The 18,306-nt window shown below is 47.5% G+C and overlaps 2 protein-coding genes across 3 annotated transcripts in view; both read right to left on the reverse strand.

Moving 5' to 3' along the window:
• Positions 1-17,517, reverse strand: part of SPTBN4 (spectrin beta, non-erythrocytic 4) — an 83,751-nt gene extending 66,234 nt beyond the window's left edge. For both annotated transcript variants that reach the window (XM_080645556.1, XM_080645555.1), the window contains exons 1-4: positions 17,393-17,517; positions 15,167-15,341; positions 1,771-1,922; positions 620-793 (exon numbers count right to left, since the gene is read on the reverse strand). In XM_080645556.1, the coding sequence (XP_080501682.1) occupies positions 620-793; positions 1,771-1,922; positions 15,167-15,326 (486 nt within the window). In that variant the 5' untranslated portion in view covers positions 15,327-15,341; positions 17,393-17,517. The remainder of the gene's footprint in view (positions 1-619; positions 794-1,770; positions 1,923-15,166; positions 15,342-17,392) is intronic.
• SNRPA (small nuclear ribonucleoprotein polypeptide A) overlaps positions 1-18,306 on the reverse strand; it is a 752,186-nt gene that overhangs the window by 234,167 nt on the left and 499,713 nt on the right. The window lies entirely within an intron of this gene.

Raw genomic sequence — 18,306 nt, forward strand, 5'->3', positions numbered from 1 at the left:
CGTCAAGTCCCGCCAGGTGGGGGGCATTGCCTCAGGCCCCCTGGCCTGGCACTGGGGCAGGGGGCACGGCCTGAGGTCCCCCAGCCTGATGCCAGGGCAGGGAGCATGGCCTGAGGTCCCCTGTCAAGCCCTGCCAGGTGGGGGGTGCGGCCTGAGGTCCCCTGTCAAGCCCCACGGGGGTGGGGGAGGGCGTAGCCTCAGGTCCCTGCTGATTGCTCGTTAAAGCTCCTTATGGGAATTAGCCTCAACTTGATCATCAGCATCACTATGATCATCATTTTTATAGTTTAACTGTGTTCTAGTCATGTTCTAAGCATGTGGCATTTAATACATACAACAACCCCCTAAACTAAGTAGTATTTACTATTCCATCTTACCAGTGAGGAAACAAGCCCAGAGGGGTGAAGTAATATGCTCAAGGCCACACAGCTGGTAGTGCAGCTGGAATTCAGATTCCGACAATTTTGCTCCAGTTCAGAAACAAAATAGGTAGATTTTCTGCCTTTGTAGATGGACAATAAACAAACCTATCCTATCTAATAAAGGGGGAATATGCTAATTGACCATCACTCCGTCACAAAGATGGAGGCCGGCTGGGCAGGGGACACTTGGGGATCACCTGGAAGCGCAAGATGATGGTCCAGACCAGGCCCAGGGTCAGCCGATGGTTCCCGTCCACAATGTCATGCGAGCCCACGTTCTCCAGGTGCACGCGCTGCTCCTTCAGGAATTGCAGAGCCTTGTCCACGTTTTCCAGGGAGTGGATCCTCATGCGACCGCGTGTGGGCCGTGGCTAGGGCGGCGGGGCGTTGGGAGATGGAGGACCAGACCTAGAACCCTGTGCCCCGGGCCCCACCCCTTTCAAAGATGTCAGCCCCATAGTCACGCCTCTGGATATCCAGCCCAGACCATGCTCCTTCAGCCTCATCAAAGACCCGAGATCCAATCCTAAAGAATCCCTCCCCTGGGTCCGTGGGGGGAAGAAGGGAGGGAAGGGACATCTGTAATACTTTCAACAATAAAGATAAATTTTTTAAAAAAGAACCCCTCTCCTTCCCATAGCCAGACCCTATCAAGAGCCAGTTCCCTTCATGGCTTATTCCAGTTCGGTCCCCCCTTCTACCAAAGCTACACCTCCCAGCTGATAACTATACTTCGTAATGTTGAGCTCTGCCCCGGCCTGTAGCCCTTCCATTGGACTACTATCCAATAGATAGCCTTAGGCTCTCGAAGTTTGGCCACCAGTTCCATAGCCACACCCTTTCAGGCACCCGCTGGAGCCACACCCATTCCTATCAAGCCCCGCTCCATTCCTTCCAATGGCATTTGTTTCTATCCTATAGCCATGCCCCTCACGACTTGGAGCTCCAGGCTCTGGACTGGAATGATCTCTAGCTCTATCAGAACCCCATCCTTCGCGATGAAGCCCCATCCAAGCCCAGAAATACAACCGTAACCCACACAACAAGCCACACACATACAAGAGTTCTGTCGGGTCCCCCGCCCCCCGACTCCCACGACCAAGGCATCCCCTTCCGAGGACGGCCACACCCTCACCCACAGACCCCTCAACAGAGTTCTGCTGTTTTACAGCCATTGCCCCTGCTGCTGCACTGGCCCATTCCAACAGAGCCCCACCCAAGCCCAGAGTCCCCCCAACTACGGCCCTCACCTTCATCAAAACTCCACGCATCCCTCAGCCTGGCCCCATTCCTAGCCCAGCCAGAGACCCAGGGCCAACCCCCTCCCCCAGCCCCCACGCCCCCTCACCAGCTGCTCCCCAGACAGCACTTCCAGGAGTCTCGTGAGCACGAAGCCGTCCCGGAGATCGGCATAGAGGTCCCCGATGTGGCAGCCGACGCGGGCGAGGTGAGAGTTCACCCACTTGGTGAAAGTTTTCTTCTGCACGGCTTCCCGCTCATCTGAAGGACAGGCTCTGATGAGCCCCAGTCTCCCCGAGGAACCTTCCCAGGAACTCCCCCTTCCAGCTTCACCCCAGGCCCCCACTGCCCGCTGTTCAGGCCCAGCTCTCCAAAACTGTAAGGTCTTTGCGCAGTCGGCTCCTCCTCCCTGGGCCTCCTTCCCCTCCCCGCCGCTGCCCACCTGAAGGCAGCCTCCTTTGTCTTTTCACGTTTTCCTGAGATCTCTCTCCCTCTCCCTTCCTCTCTGAAATAAATAAAAATACATTAAAACCCGCCTGGCCCGCCCTAGCCAGTTTGGCTCAGTGGATAGAGCGTCGGCCTGCGGACTCAAGGGTCCCAGGTTCGATTCCGGTCAAGGGCATGTGCCTTGGTTGCGGGTACATCCCCGGTGGGAGGTGTGCGGGAGGCGGCTGATCGATGTTCCTCTCTCATCGATGTTTCTAACTCTCTATCCCTCTCCCTTCCTCTCTGTAAAAAATCAATAAAATATATTTAAAAAAAAAAAAAAAAAAAAAAAAAAAAAACCCGCCTGGCTCAGTGGTTGAGCATTGATCTATGAACCAGGTGATCACAGTTCCATTTCCGGTCAGGGCACATGCCCCGGTTTCGGGCTCGGATCCCCAGCCTGGGGTGTGCAGGAGGCAGCTGATCAGTGATTCTCTCTCATCATTGATGTTTCTATATCTCTCTCTTCCTCTCCCTTCCTGTCTGAAATCAATAAAAATACATTTAAAGTTTTCCTGAGATATCACATCCACAACAAGCCTTCCCTGTTTTCTACACCAGTTGGCTCTGTTCATTCATTCAATAAATATTTGAGCACCTACCATGTGTCCCCCACTGTTCTAGGCTCTGAATAAGGCAGAGTCCTCTGTCACAGAGCTCAGTGTAGTTGGGGCACAGATAATATACTAGGGAGCCATGGAGGTGCCCCTGGGGGAGGGACAAGATGACAGCTGTGTTTCAGGAGGGGGGCGGTGGTCAGAGAGGGCGAGAATGGCAGCCAGGAGACCAGGGAGGTGACTGGGGAAGGGACTCAGGAGAGAGAGGTCAAAGCTGGAGGAGGGCAGAGCTGTGGAAATGGGAGAAGAGGGCATATCGGAGGTATTTAGAGATGAAAAAGTAAAACCTGGCAACTGACAGGCTGTAGGGAACGAAGAGGAAGGACTCTGCTACACTGAATGCTCCCTGAGGGCAGGAACCCGCCTGCCACTCCCTAGCAACTGCACTGCCAGCTAGACATCCTGAGGGTGAGGAATAGGAGGGCGACGACAGAGGAAAGAGTGAAAAAACAAAATGGAGTCACCACAGCCAAGCTAACAACATTACTGAAATTAGGATGGGCTGAAACGTGAGGAATAGATTTTATTTTACTTTAACTAGCCTGAGGACTTAACTCTTGAACGTTTCAGTTGTGCATCAATGCCTAGACATAGATTTAAGTCCAATAGATAACCTTCCAAAGAATTTAGGGAAGAATGTTCACGAGAAGAACTTAGGGGGGAAATGTTCATGCATCCAGACACTTGACTCCTGGAAGGTCACCAGCTCAGACCAATCCAGAAGCTAGGAATGCAGGACTGACTCTCCTCAAGAATGTACTTTTTACTCAACTTTCCTCTTTCCTTTGGAACACTCTGGGTCCTAGTAGTGTTGCCAGAATTGCAAATATTTTTTTTTAATATTTTATTGATATTTTACAGAGAGGAAGGGAGAGGGATAGAGAGTTAGAAACATCGATGAGAGAGAAACATCGATCAGCTGCCTCCTGCACACCTCCCACTGGGGATGTGCCCGCAACCAAGGTACATGCCCTTGACCGGAATCGAACCCGGGACCCTTCAGTCCGCAGGCCGACGCTCTATCCACTGAGCCAAACCGGTTTCGGCCAGAATTGCAAATCTTAAGATCCTTGAATAAAACTTTGTCATTTAATTTTAGCAAGGCCTCCTGATTCATTTACACTCGGATGACACTAACAATGGGAGGGGAGGGGAAGAATGTGTGCAACTTCTGCCTCCCTTGCTTACAAAGAAATGGTTTGGGAGTCTCTTACTCATTTCTTAAATAACTGCTTTAGTATGAGCTACACGTATTATAAAATTCATTCTTTTAAAGTGTGGTTTTTAGTATAGTCCCAAAGTTGTGCAACCATCACCACTGTCTAATATCAGAATATTTCCAACACCCCAAGAAGAGACCCTGTAACCATTAGCAGTCACTGCCCCTTCACTCTTCCCTCAGCACTAGGTACCACTAATATATTTCCTCTATTCTGGACATGTTATATAAGTGGAACCACACAACAGATGGTCTTTTGTGTGTCTGGCTTCTTTTACTTAGCATAATGTTTTCAAGGTTTATTGATGTTATCACATGTATCAGTACTTTATTCCTTTTTCTGGACAAATAATAACACATGTGTGGATATACTACATTTTACTTATCTATTCATCAGTTAAGGGACATTCAGGTTGTTTCCACTCTTTGGTGATTATGAATAATGCTGCTATGAACATTCAGGTGCAAGTTTTTCTGTGGGCACGTTTTCAGTTTATCTTGAGTATATACCTGGGAGTGGACTGGCTGGGTAATCTGCCTTCACTCCTTTGAGGAAGTGCCAATCTATTTTTCAAAGTGGCTGCACCATTATATATTCCCACCTGCAATGTACGAGGGTTCCAGTTTCCTCACAGCCTCGCCTCCGCTTGTTATTGCCTAGGTTTTATTATTATTGTTGTTATTATTATTGCCCTCCTAGTGGGTATGAAATGGTGTCTCGATATGGTTTGGATCTGCACTTCCCCAATGATTAATGATGTTGAGCATCTTTTCACATGCTTATTGGCCATTTGTATTTCTTTGGAGAAATATCTATGCGAAGCTTTGCCCATTTTTAATTGGGTTATTTGTCTTTTTATCATCTGTGATCCCTTTGCTACTTTCTGTGAATCTATAATTATTTCATCATTTGAAGTTTTAATCAAAAAAGGAAACTGCTGCCTGCCCTTCATCCCTCTTCCCCTGATTCCCACAGGCTTGAACACCAAGGCCCAGAGAGCACAGAGTGGAAGAAGGAACCTGGGACCCACACTGACTGCTTGGAACAGCGCCTCTCTGCCAGTGCGGCTGCTCACCGAGGGACGATGCAAGAGGGAGAAATGAGCTTCTAACTCCTTTAAGGCGCTGTATTGTTTGGTTCTCTTTGTTACAGCAGCTTAGCCTTTTAAGATCATATATGAGGAAGTGATGACAGAAAAAGACACAGAATTGGATGTTTGGTTATTCTGCTCTTGAACGCTGATGCCCAGGCCCACAGCAGATTTGGCCAATGCTGATGCCAAAAGGGAACTTCAGTGCATCCCCGGAGTGATGCTGGAATGAGGCAACTGGATTCAGCCCTTCGCTATGATGACCAGCTGTGTGGCTTCCTCTTTGGGCCTCCATATTCCCATTTGCAAATAAGGGGTTTGGAATAGAGGAGGGTTCCTTCAGTGGGTCCTGGGGGATCTTGGGTGTTTGGGGACTCATGCTTGGAGGACAAGGACCCAAGAGAACATTTTTTATTTTGTCATTTCATTTGATGAAATGACAAAAATAAAGAAAATGAATAGGAACACATCCTGGACCACCTGGATAGCGACTTCATAAAGGACCATGCAGTGAGAGTTCGGTTTTTGTGTTACAATCTTATCATGGAGCTGAGTTGACTGAACTGAAATGCCCATGGGGACCAGGCAGATCTGAAATGAGAAAACGAGGCCCTCCTCAAAGGGTTCAGTGGCCACGTGGCCCCTTGTCTGGAGTCTTTAAGAGGGTGGCCCAGTGCTGCCATATCATGTAACATCATGAGGAGCCAAAAATCTGTATTTTTTAAAGACAAAAACTCCCTGTTTTTAAATGTTGCAACCGATTTACGTTTTTATAAAATACAGTAGGGGTGAAACCAAACATGTCCCCGTGTGCACTGCCAACCTAAGATGACACGGAATGTTTGCCATCAGTGCTAGCGTGCAGGGTGTCTTCCATTGCCCTGCCAGTGCCCCCACCACTTTTCCGCACCTGCTCTGAGTGGACTGTGTGACTGGACTGCCAGCCCTCAAAGGCCTCAGACTTTCTGTTGGGTTTAGACAGCAGGTGAGAGGAGAGAAGAAACGCCAAGAAAGGTATTCCCTCCCCGTAGGACCAGCTTCTGGCAATGCCTGGCTCCTCTCCTGCATCCCCTGCTCCGACTGGGGAGGCCTCTCTCACATCTCACCACTGCCGGCCTAGACCCAGCCCCTGGGGGTCTCCACTGCCCACACCTCTGTAAATGGCCCTTCATTAAACTCCCCTCTGTTTTATCCCTTTGAGGGGGCCATTGCTTCCCGCCAGGATCTAGCTGGCACGGGTACCTGTGGGCTGTCAAGACTCTGAGCCAAGCCCTGACCGGTTTGGCTCAGTGGATAGAGCGTCGGCCTGCGGACTGAAGGGTCCCGGGTTCGATTCCGGTCAAGGGCATGTACCTGGGTTGCAGGCACATCCCCAGTGGGAGGTGTGCAGGAGGCAGCTGATTGATGTTTCTCTCTCATCGATGTTTCTAACTATCTATCCTCTCCCTTTCCTCTCTGTAAGAAATCAATAAAAAAATATATTTTAAAAAAAAAGACTCTGAGCCAAATCACAATTGTCCTACCTCTGCCATGTGCTCATATTGAGTTACCATTCCTATGCTCTTCTCCACTGCGGCAATCACCAATCACAAGTGAGATACATTTCCTTAGAATGAGACTTTGATTTATTAATCTCTTTAATACATTGACACTTCCATGGAGCAGAGGGAGAACTCCTTTATCCATTACTGGTTAAGGAGAAAGGATACAGAGAGACTTAATATGTAAGTGGTATGTTTTGATATTAGTCTGGGAATAGTTAGGAAGCTGGAGAATACCAAGTATTGGTGGAAATATGGGATCTCATAATCCTCATGCCTGCTGGTGCGAGTTATAGACTGGGGCATCCATTCTGAAAACAACCAGTCCAATTAAACTAGTGTACACCCCTATGACCCGGCAATTCTTTCCCCTATGCATCCCCAAAACGTTTTTCACACTGGTTCATAGCATACAGAAAGATGTTCAATGAAGTGCTATGTGGGGATGGGGTGGCAAGGAGCAGGGTCAGGGTTGGAGACCGCCTGGTTGTCCATCACTGGGAAGGGATGGGTCAAATATGATGAATACACACCAAGGACTCCATGCACCAGTGAGAAGCAACAGATTAGATGTACACAGAGCCACATGGATGAGCCTTAAGACAATGCTGAATGAGAAAATCATGCAAAAAGATGCAATCTAGAATACGACAAAACTTGTATCAGTCAGCAATACCTGCACCCACAAACCCATACATATAGGGCTCCCAGGTTGATGACAAAGTGACACTGAAGTTCAGGAGGGAAAGGAAAGTCTTTTCAATAAGTGGAGCTGAGTCAACTGGATATCCATGTGGGCAGGGGGACCTGACCCACACACACTGAACACAATAAATATAATAAATACCCTTTGGGTTATAAATCAAAATGTGAAAGGAATACAATAAGGCTTTTGGAAGAAAACATCAAATAATATCTCCATGGTCTTGGAGTAGGCAAATATTTCTTAAAGAAGACACAAAATGTTAGCCATCCAGAAGATAATTATAAAATTAGACTACATATAAGTTAAGAAATTCTGTTTATCAAAAGGCACCATTTAGCAAATGAAAAGACGAGCCAAGAGAGGGGAGAAAATATTCACAACACATACATATGACAAAGGACATGGCCCCAGAATATATAAGAACTCCTGAAAAGCAATCAGAAAAAGGCAGGAAAGTAGGCACTTCACAGAATATCCAAATAGCCAATAAACATATGAAAAGGTGCTCTACCTCATTAGTTGTTATTAGTCATCAGTAAAATGAAAATTAAAGCCACACTAGAATGCACATGCACCAGAATGGCTAAAATTAAAAAGAATGATCATAGCAAGGTTTGGTTGGTTGTATACTCATACACTGTTGAGGGGAATGTAAAATGCTACAAACTGGCAATGTTTGTACCAAAGTTAGATATACACCTATCCTAGGATCCAATAATGTCATTCCGTGGTGGGTCTAAGCCAGCCGTGGGCAAACTACGGCGCGCGGGCCGGATGCGGCCCGCGGAGCCGAAAGAACGGAGGGTTCTCTTGCTCTCCCCTCCGCTCCTTCACCGGCAGCAGTGTTAACATGGCAACGACCGGGAAACACAGCCCCAGCTCCTTCTTCTGAGTGGGCGGATTTATATCCGCCCATTCAGTAGAAGGAACAACCTCTCAATCTTCCAGAGGCTCCTTGTAATGCCCGCGGACACGTCCGCCCACATCACCCTGGGAATGCGTAGACACGTTATGGTGGTGATGTAGGGAGACACACCCCTGGAGAGCACAGTATCAGAGCATTAGCTAAAAAGGAGACCAACAACACTGTTCCCACTGAAGTTGATGTTTTAAAGACCAAAAACCTTTCAACCCAGTCTACATTGCCATCTACATCTATGTCCCGGGCATAATTTGGAAGTTGCACTAAAGAAAATGTTTAATTTACTGTTTACACATTTTGTTCTTTTCTATTTGTTTTAGTTTTAAATTATTTTATTATATTTAAGTTTAATTTGAAAGGCTTTTGTACCTTTCCTTTGTTAGGCAATTTTATTTTGCCTTTGCCATCTTCAATATAAGGTATGCTATTGTGCTATGATTCCTCCATTTTTTGAAGTTTCAAATTATAATAATTAGTGTTTACATTCTTCTTGTTAAAATGTTTGAAATGAATAAAACTATTGAAATTAAAAAAAAAAAAAAGACCGTACCCTTTTATGTAATGATGTTTACTTTGAATTTATATCAGTTCCCACAAACACTCCATCCATGCTTTTGTTCCGGCCCTCCGGTCCAGTTTAAGAACCCATTGTGGCCCTCGAGTCAAAAAGTTTGCCCACCCCTGGTCTAAGCCATCCGGACATGAGAGCGTATACCCACCAAAAACATGTACTAGGAAGTTGAAAGCAGCAATAGCTTTATTTGTAACACTTTGTAACACTAGCAATTACTGGTTTGCAGCAGTCTGGTTTGTGAGAGCCCTAACCCAGACGCAACCCAGATGCTCATCAACAGGGCATTGGATAGGCTACGGCTTAGTCACACCGTGGAACACTGTACAGCGATGAAGGAGCACCTACATGTACAGGCAGAAGTGGATGAATCTGACAAGCAGAGTGTTGAGGGGCTGAAGCCAGACACAAAATAGTGCATGCTGCATGACTCCATTTATGTGGAGCTCAAAAACTAGCAAAAGGCATGTGCACTGTTAGAAGTGAGGACAGATTTTATTCTTGAAATGCAATGATAGAGAGGTGGCCAGCGTGGGGCTTGTCTGGGCTGTCATATTCTGCATCCTTATCTGCTGGCTGGTTACAAGATGGTGCTCGTTTGGAGAGAAACCAAGATGGCGGCATAGGTAAACACCTAAACTGCTGCCTCGCACAACAATTATAAAAACTGCAACTAAAGGACAAAATGGACATCATCCAGAACCACAGGAAGGCTGGCTGAGTGGAAATTCTACAACTAGAAGGAAAGAGAAAAGCACACTGAGACTCAGAGGAGCTGCAGGAGGCAGAGGTACTGAGACGCGCGCGGAGAAGACTGGCAACTGAGTGCGCAGCTGGCTTTCTCAAGCGGGAGGGAGACAAAAGCTCCCGACTACACTGAACTCCAGTTCCAGGCAAGACTCTAGGGACCCAGACCTCATACGGGGAGAAACTGGACTGTAAGGAAAGAGAAAAGCACACTGAGACTCAGAGCAACTGCGTAAGGCAGAAGTACCGAGGTGCGCGCGCACAGAGAGGGCGGGCAACTGAGTACATGGCTGGCTTTCTCAAGCGGGAGAAAGACAAAAGCTCCCGACTGCACTGAACTCCAGTTCTGGGTGAGACTCTGGGGACCCAGACTCATTCGGGGAGAAACTGGACTGTCTGGCAGCAGGCAGAACTCGAGGGTGGCTTTCTCTCAGAGGTGCTTGCAGCGATTACCATGGGACACTGAGAGACAGGGGCCTATTAGGCCAGGGCTGACAGGAAACCAATGCTATCTGCTCTGCCCTGAGACTCCGCCCCATCCAAGCTAAGCACAGAGGCTTTTTGCAAGTCTTGTCTCATAAGGGTGTCTCCAGCACAGAAGTTCTCCCAGCGTAGACACAGCGAATCCTCACAGCCAATTGGCCTGGAGGTCAATTCCTCCCAGTGATACCAACAACATTCAAGGCTTAACTACAACAAGACTGTGCACACAGCCCACAAAGGGGTGCACCAAGAGTGTCCACCTCAGGTAACTGGGGAGGCTGAGCCACTGGGTCCTATAGGACACCTAGCACACAAAGCCACTCTATCAACTCAGGGAAGCAGCCAAAATGTGGAGACAAAGAAAGAGATCACAAATGAAAGAAATGGAGGAAAGCAAACGACTGGATATAGAGTTCAAAACCACGGTTATAAGGTTTTTCAAAAATTTTCTAGAAAAGACCGATAAATTTAGTGAGACCCTCGAGGATATGAAAAAGGACCAACTAGAAATTAAGCATACACTGACTGAAATAAAAAATATTATACAGAGATCTAACAGCAGACTAGAGGATCACAAGAATCAAGTCAAAGACTTGAAACACAAAGAAGCAAAAAACACTCAACCGGAAAAGCAAAAAGAAAAAAGAATCCAAAAATATAAAGATAGTGTAAGGAGCCTCTGGGACAACTTCAAGCGTGCCAACATCAGAATTATGGGGATGCCAGAAGAAGAGAAAGAGCAAGATACTGAAAACCTATTTGAAGAAATAATGACAGAAAACTTCCCCACCTGGTGAAAAAATAGACTTACAAGTCCAGGAAGCAAAGAGAACCCCAAACAAAAGGAATCCAAAGAGGACCACACCAAGACACATCATAATTAAAATGCCAAGAGCAAAAGACAAAGAGAGAATATTAAAAGCAGCAAGAGAAAAACAGTTAGTTACCTAAAAGGGAGTATCCATACGAGTGTCAGCTGATTTCTCAACAGAAACTATGCAGGCCAGAAGGGAGTGGCAAGAAATATTCAAAGTGATGAATAGCAAGAACCTACAACCAAGATTACTCTATCCAGCAAAGCTATCATTCAGAATTGAAGGTCAGATAAAGAGCTTCACAGATAAGAAAAAGCTAAAGGAGTTCATCACCACCAAAGCAGTATTATATGAAATGCTGAAAGGTATTCTTTAAGCAGAGGAAGAAGAAGAAAAAAGGTAAAGATAAAAATTATGAACAACAAATACATATTTATCAAGAAGTAAATCTAAAAATCAAGTGAATAAAAAATCTGATGAACAGAATAAACTGGTGAATATAATAGAATCTGGGGCATAGAAAGAGAGTGGACTGACAATTCTTGCGGGGGAAGGGGTGTGGGGGGTGCAGGAAGAGACTGGACAAAAATCGTACACCTGTGGATGAGGACAGTGGAGGGGGGGTAAGGGCAGAGCGTGAGGTGGGAACCGGGTGGAGGGGAGCTATAGGGGGAAAAAAGAGGAACAATTGTAATAATCTGAACAGTAAAGATTTATTTTTTAAAAAAAGATGGTGCTCGTTTGTGGAAATGCTGTACACTCGTGATTGATCAGCCTTTCTGTGTGCATGTCATACTTTAACAAAGAGTTAAAATATATGTCTGCACACACACTAAATAGCCATGCACATTTTGAAAGATCATCCACATGCGAAGGAAAGGATGTGCATTAAAAACTATTAGAATGGGTCCAGCCGGCATGGCTCAGTGATTGAGAGTCAACCTATGAACCAGGAGGTCACGGTTTGATTCCTGGTCCGGGCACATGCCCGGGTTGCGGGCTCAATCCCCAGTGTGGGGCATGCAGGAGGCAGACAATCAATGATTCTCTCTCATTGTTGATGTTTCTATCTCTCTTTCCCTCTCCCTTCCTCTCTGAAATCAAGAACAAAATATATATTTTTTAAAATTATTAGAATGGTCGCCTATAGGAAAGAAGGCATTGGTGGGAGATATGGGAATAAAAGAGAGTGAATGAATAGATAAAGAGGAGAGGGGCCTCAACAGATGATAATGACAACGAGCCACAACAGTGGAGAGTGATTAAGGGAACTCTCTGAGCAACAGGTCCAGACAATTTTTTGCTTTCTTTTTTAATTTATTTTTATTATTGACACCATTACAGATGTCCTCATTTCAGACAATTTCTTGAATGTCTTCATGCCATACATGTTACGTAGGACTCTGCTCAAAGGTTTGGCCTTAGTTTGAATAGAGAAAAACTATGAGAGAAGCAGGCAAAGGGATGCAAATGGAAATGTATCCTAGAGTCTATCAGTGGTTGGCAAACTGCGGCTCGCAAGCCGCGGTTTGCCGCTCTGTTGACTAATGAGTTTGCCGACCACTGCCTTAGGGAAAAACACTTAAAAAACATTTTAATAATGTACTAATGTCTTTAACCTGAAGTCAAAACTTCTGGGTAAGGGTATTGCCTTACGCAGTGGTCAGCAAACTCATTAGTCAACAGAGCGGCAAACCACGGCTCATGAGCCGCATGTGACTCGCGAGCCGTAGTTTGCCGACCGCTGGTCTAGGTCATATTAGCATTTGAGCAGTAACAAGGTTTCACAGAATAGTAGCATCACCAAGTTACTGTTAATGTGAATGTTACTGGTTTTGTGGTTTGGGTGTGGATTCTGATATCATGTGTTTTAGTTGTAGAGAACTAAATGTAGGCATAAGAGAAACAGAATTATGTGTTTGTGTGCATTTAAGAAACTACAGTTACAATAATTTAAGCAGACACAGGGAGTGTATATTTTTTCTTAAAGGGGACCTCTACATTTCTCTAGACTAGATGCTGTCTGAGGTCCAGCATTGATGTTCTGTGAGTCAATGATCCTAAGATTTGAAAAGTCCTTGATCTTCATGTTACCACATCCCACCTCTGCTTAAAATCTTACCACTGCTCCCTTGTGTCCTCACACCCTTCATTGTGGCCTGCAAGGCCCTTCAATATGTGGCTCCTACTGGCTCCTCTCCCATCATCATTTACTCACCATCTGTACCATCCTCACTCAAGTCGCTCCCAACTTCTGGAGATCTTGCATAGGCTGTTCCCTCTGCCTAGAATAATCTTGCACTCTCTACCCAGAGTTCACTACTCTTTACCCTTTAGGCCTCAGTTTAGACATCTCCTCCTCCAGGAAGCATTCCTTGACTCTCTGGACTGAAGCAGGCACCTCATTTGGGCTCCTACAGCCCCCGGGCTTCCCATCACAGCTCTATGCCTGTGTCTCCCCCATCCCGGCCCTAACCCCTCTGGGTCATCACTATCTAGCTAGATCTAACTCTACCATTGGACTGGGAGCCCTCTAGGGGCAGGACCAGAGCTGGCTCAGTCACCATTATGTCCCTCATATTGTCCAACAAAGGCCAGGCACAGAGCAGGCACTGAATAAATATTTTGTGGATGAAATAGTAAGTTCTGAAATTCTAAGATGATATGTTTTTAAGCTTCTAAGAATCTAAAGGTATGATTCATGAATAATATGTTTAGATCATTCTAGTTTCCAAAATCAGAGGAAGCTGGCAATCCATGGCTTGAATTTGGTTCAAAGTTCTTTTTAATTGGGAAATTGCAGATAAACATCAAAGCTGGCAACTTTGGGCCTGCATTTCCCCATGGGGAGAGCTGGTATCCAGGGCATATTTTTGCTAGCTGACCACAGCCCCAAGTCCCCTCACTCATCTATGTCACTTGCTTCCCCAGAGGCCTTTGAATTTGACACCCTGTTCCACATATTTTAATTCTAAAGCTCCAAAAATCGTAGTATTGAAGAACCCATGATTGTTAAATGCTGAGTTACTAAAATTCTGACTTTAGGGTTTCAAGATTTTATGACTATAACAATATATATTTTATGTGTATAACAGTCCATGTTTCTGAGACATTAACATCCCAAGGGTCAAAGGTGCTAAGGGTCTAATGTTTTCAAGGCTTACGACTTTGAAGTTACACGTCTCTGAGGGTCTTTGTTTATAAAGTTTTAAGGCTGATGATTAAACTCTTCCGAGGTCCGAAAGACACGTGAATACACAGTCGTAAGGTTCAAGGGCCTACAGTTCCGAAGGTCTAAGGTTCTAAGATTCTAAAACTCTATAATTCTCTGGGTTTTGTTTATATTGTTCTAAAACAGGGGTGAGCAAACTTTTTGACTCGAGGGCCACAATGGGTTCTTAAACTGGACCGGAGGGCCGGAACAAAAGCATGGATGGAGTGTTTGTGTGAACTAATATAAATTCAAAGTAAAGGAGCGGAGGGGAGAGCAAGAGAACCCTCCGCTCTTTCGGCTCCGCAGGCCGGATAGAACAGCCGAATGGGCCGGATTTGGCCCGCGGGCCGTAGTTTGCCCACGGCTGTTCTAAAACGTCGAGTAGGTAACCAACAATCCCAGTTGTCCCTGAGGGCTTCAGTGCTAAAGCAGGAAGGTTTGGTCATTCTATCTCAGAGTTCTCAGGATTCACATTTCTATTCAGAAATTCTAAAGAGTTAGGATTATAGCCCTCTATGTATATTAGAGTTTAGATTTCTAAGGGTCTGAGGTCCTAGGAGTCAATGATTAAAATTCCTAAGGTCTGTGACTATAAAATTTTATTTACAAGAGTCTCCTCCATTTCTAAAAGTCTCAGTTTCAAAGCATCCCCAAGTCTGACATTCTAAAGTCCTAAAACCTGGCATTTCAGCATTTCAGGATTCTAAGGAATCCCACATTTCTGGGACTGTACACGTCCCTAAGGATCTAAGAGCGCACTGCTACATACAGCAGCCACAGACCACGTTTAAATCTAGACTAATAAAACTAAATGAAATTACAAATCCAGTTCATCAGGAGGCACTGGCCACATTTTAAGTGCTCATAACCACAAGTGCTAGTGTTTAGTATATCGGACACCCAGACAGAGAACATTTTCCCATCATCATGGGAAGTTCTATTGGACAGTGCTGGTCTAAAGATTCAAGTTCTAAGCGTCTATAACTGTCTTCCCATCTTCTCCAGGCCATCTAGGACACAGATATTGAGGGATACAGGCAACACCCAGAAGCCCCCTCCCTCTCTTCTCCCACCCCAGTCCTCTTCCAGGTACCTGCCAAGGCCTTGATCCGGGAGCACTCGAAGAGTGAGGGGGCCGTGGGCTGCTCCCGCTCCCAGCCCCGATCTGGGCTCTCCCAGCGGGCTGCAGGGTTGTTGTTGTTAGAGGCCGGCAGGCCCTCCATGTTGTCCACTTCCCCTGGTACCTGTGCCATCGGGGAGGGTGAGGCCTGGGGATGGGCAGAGGTAGGTTAGGGCTGGAAGCAGGGCCTGAGCTCAGAGATCCCACTTCCAACAGTGACTGGCTGTGAGTCCTGCCCCCTCTGTCGTCCTCAGTTTCCCTGTCTCTAAAGTGGACATAATAATAATGACAATAATAATGTTCACCCTGACCACACCATAGGGCTGTGGTAAAGCACCTGGGTAAGCTGGCACAGGGTAGGGTCTTGGCAAATTGTCACTGTTGTTGTTGATAGAATGATAACACTGTTAGCAATAGAACTCTATAAAGCAGTAATAATAATAATTAGCATTTATTGAGTACTTGCACTGTACTCAGTCCTTTATGTGCATTATCTTATTTAATTCCCACACATTCCCTAAAGATAGGCTATTATTAGGCCTATTATACAGAGGAGGAAACTGAGACACAGAGGGGTCAATTCACTTGCCCATGGTCATTGCATTAACGGCTCCAATTCTTCCTTATAGCCACACCCTTTGTCATATAACTCTTCAGTGTTCTCCTACTGTGGCAATGGGAGGCGTGGAAGCGTGAAGTGAGGGGCATGCCACACCCATTCACTCTGGGTTTGGCCACATGGCTTTGATGAGCAGATTTAGGTGGAAGTTTGGGTGAGTTCTGACCCTAGGACTCAAGAGACCTTGTTTTTGCTTGAGCTTGACTCTGGCCATGAGAAACACACTGCAAGGCTACTCCAGGGCCAAAGCCCCAGGTGTTCCCGCCAAACCAGCAAGAGCAGCCAACAGTCAACAGCCCCCTCCCCACCCTAACACGTGAATAAGCCAGATGGACCCAACCTAAGTCACTGACCCAGCCTCTGTGGCTGCATAAATGCTTAACTGTTTTAAGACACTGAGTTGGAGGGTGGTTTCTTATGCAGCATTATCGTGGCAATAGCTAACGGACATGTCGCCTGACTGGAGCTGTGTTCTAGAACACGGCCAGATTGTAAACATGAAATTCAAGGGGGTGGGCAACATCCAATATATCTCCTCTGCCATCTGGGACCCCAGGCTTGATGCCAGGACTAAGAAAGGAGGGAACTGGGAGGAAATCAATGTCTCCCTTCTGAAAAGGTTCAGACAGTTGCCAACCCACTAGAATGTAGGGAAGCTGGGTCTGAGTCTTGGTCAGTGTGGTGGAGATTGTCTCTTTTGCGGACTCTCCAAAATCCATGGTTATTCTCCCCTTCTTCCCTGGAAAGCTGGCACATGGCTACTTACCACCTGTGTGACCTTGGCTAAATCACTTCCCCTCTGGCCTCAATTTGTTCATCTGTAAAACGGTAATTATAATAGTACCCATTTCCTAGAGGTGTTTGAAGATGAAATTGGTTCATAATGCAGGGAACATGGGAGCTAGTACCTACAAGCCCTCAAAACATGGTCCTTGCTAATATTTTCATTCTCTGGTCACACAGCAAATCAAAGTGCCTGTGCCGGAGTCAGACAGAAATGAGCTCAAGTCCTGCTTTACTCTTGCTGTAGCTTTAACCCAGTATTTCTAGTTTGGCCTCTCTGGGCCTGTTTCTCTCTCTGTTAAATAGTGAACGTAATTCTTTCCATTTAGGGATGGGGATGCACTTCACACTTCGTGAGCTCTGTCAGGCCGCCTGGGAGCAGTCCTGGAGCAGCCCTGGCCATTATGCGATTGAATGGAGAAGGAAGGGGGTCGAGGGTGGAGGGTGGAAAGGAGTGTCCCGTGGCCGCAGCAAAGGCTGGCGGGGTGCAAGGCTGAAGGTGGGAGCAGATGCTTTAACCTTTCAGCGGCCGCGCCTCTCTCTCCCTGCAGTCTAGTCACCGTTCCCAAGGAGGAGGGCCTGGGAAGGACAAGGCCCGGGTGGAAGACCCACGCACGGCGCGGAGGCTGCACTAGGTTGGGAGGTGGGGGTTCGCTCTGCCCTCGACCCTTCGCCTCCCCCGAGCCAGGGAGACCCTGAGGGTTCAGGCCACCGCCAGCGCGCGCGCGCGGGGGAGGGATGCTGGGGCAGGTGGGGAGATGCTGTAGGGAGGGGCTCTCCGCCCCCACGGTGCTCACCTGGGCCCGCGGCCGCGGGTGCCGCTGTCCCCGCTGCTCGCGACGCCCGACCGCCCTCCCAGTCAGCGTCCGCGGCCGGGCCCTGAGCCGCCCCGCTCCGCTCGGCCTCGCCCGCCCGGATTCTCCGCCAGATCCGCATGCGCCGCCGCCGCCGCGCCTCCCCCGCTCGCGCGGCCGACGCGCTCGCGCGCCCCCGGGACCCTCTCCCGCCCGCGTCCCCCGCCAGCCCGGCCTCCCGCTGCGTGGGCCCACGCGTGGCCACACACCCGGCCGCGGCGTGTGATACACAGGTGCACGCGTGGGGGCCAGAGGTAGCGTCACACACAGTCACTTACTCCCACAGTCACAGACAGGGTCTCATACAGTATCACAGACACTATCCACACCCCACACTCACAGTGCCGCCCCTCATATGGGGTCACGCAGGGTACAACATGCAAACTCACAGGCCCACACCGGGTCCCACACCCGGTCCCACACTGGGTCCCACACTGGATCCCACCCTGGGTCCCACGGATACAGTGCCCCACAGCGCCACACAGTGTCACTGAAGTAGTGCCACCACCACCCCCGTGCGGTGTCACACACAGCACACGTCACACAGTGTCCCACACTCCTGTGGGTGTCACGAAGAGTGCTACATACTCAGGTCACGCACAGCTTCACAATCACACAGTATTACATACCCTTGTACACACTCAGACTTATCACACTCACCTGGGTCACACACCCTGCACTATCACCCATTCACACATCACATCACAGGAGATCACAAACAGCATCACAACAGTAACAGCCCCACACTCAAAGGGGGTCACAGTATCACACATCCTTACATGACACATGCAGTGTCACACTGTCACAATCTAACAGTCGCACACTCTTATAACATGTCACACATGTCCGACACTCAC

Source organism: Plecotus auritus (assembly GCF_963455305.1).
Source record: "Plecotus auritus genome assembly, chromosome: 10".
NCBI classification, from domain to species: Eukaryota; Metazoa; Chordata; class Mammalia; order Chiroptera; family Vespertilionidae; genus Plecotus; species Plecotus auritus.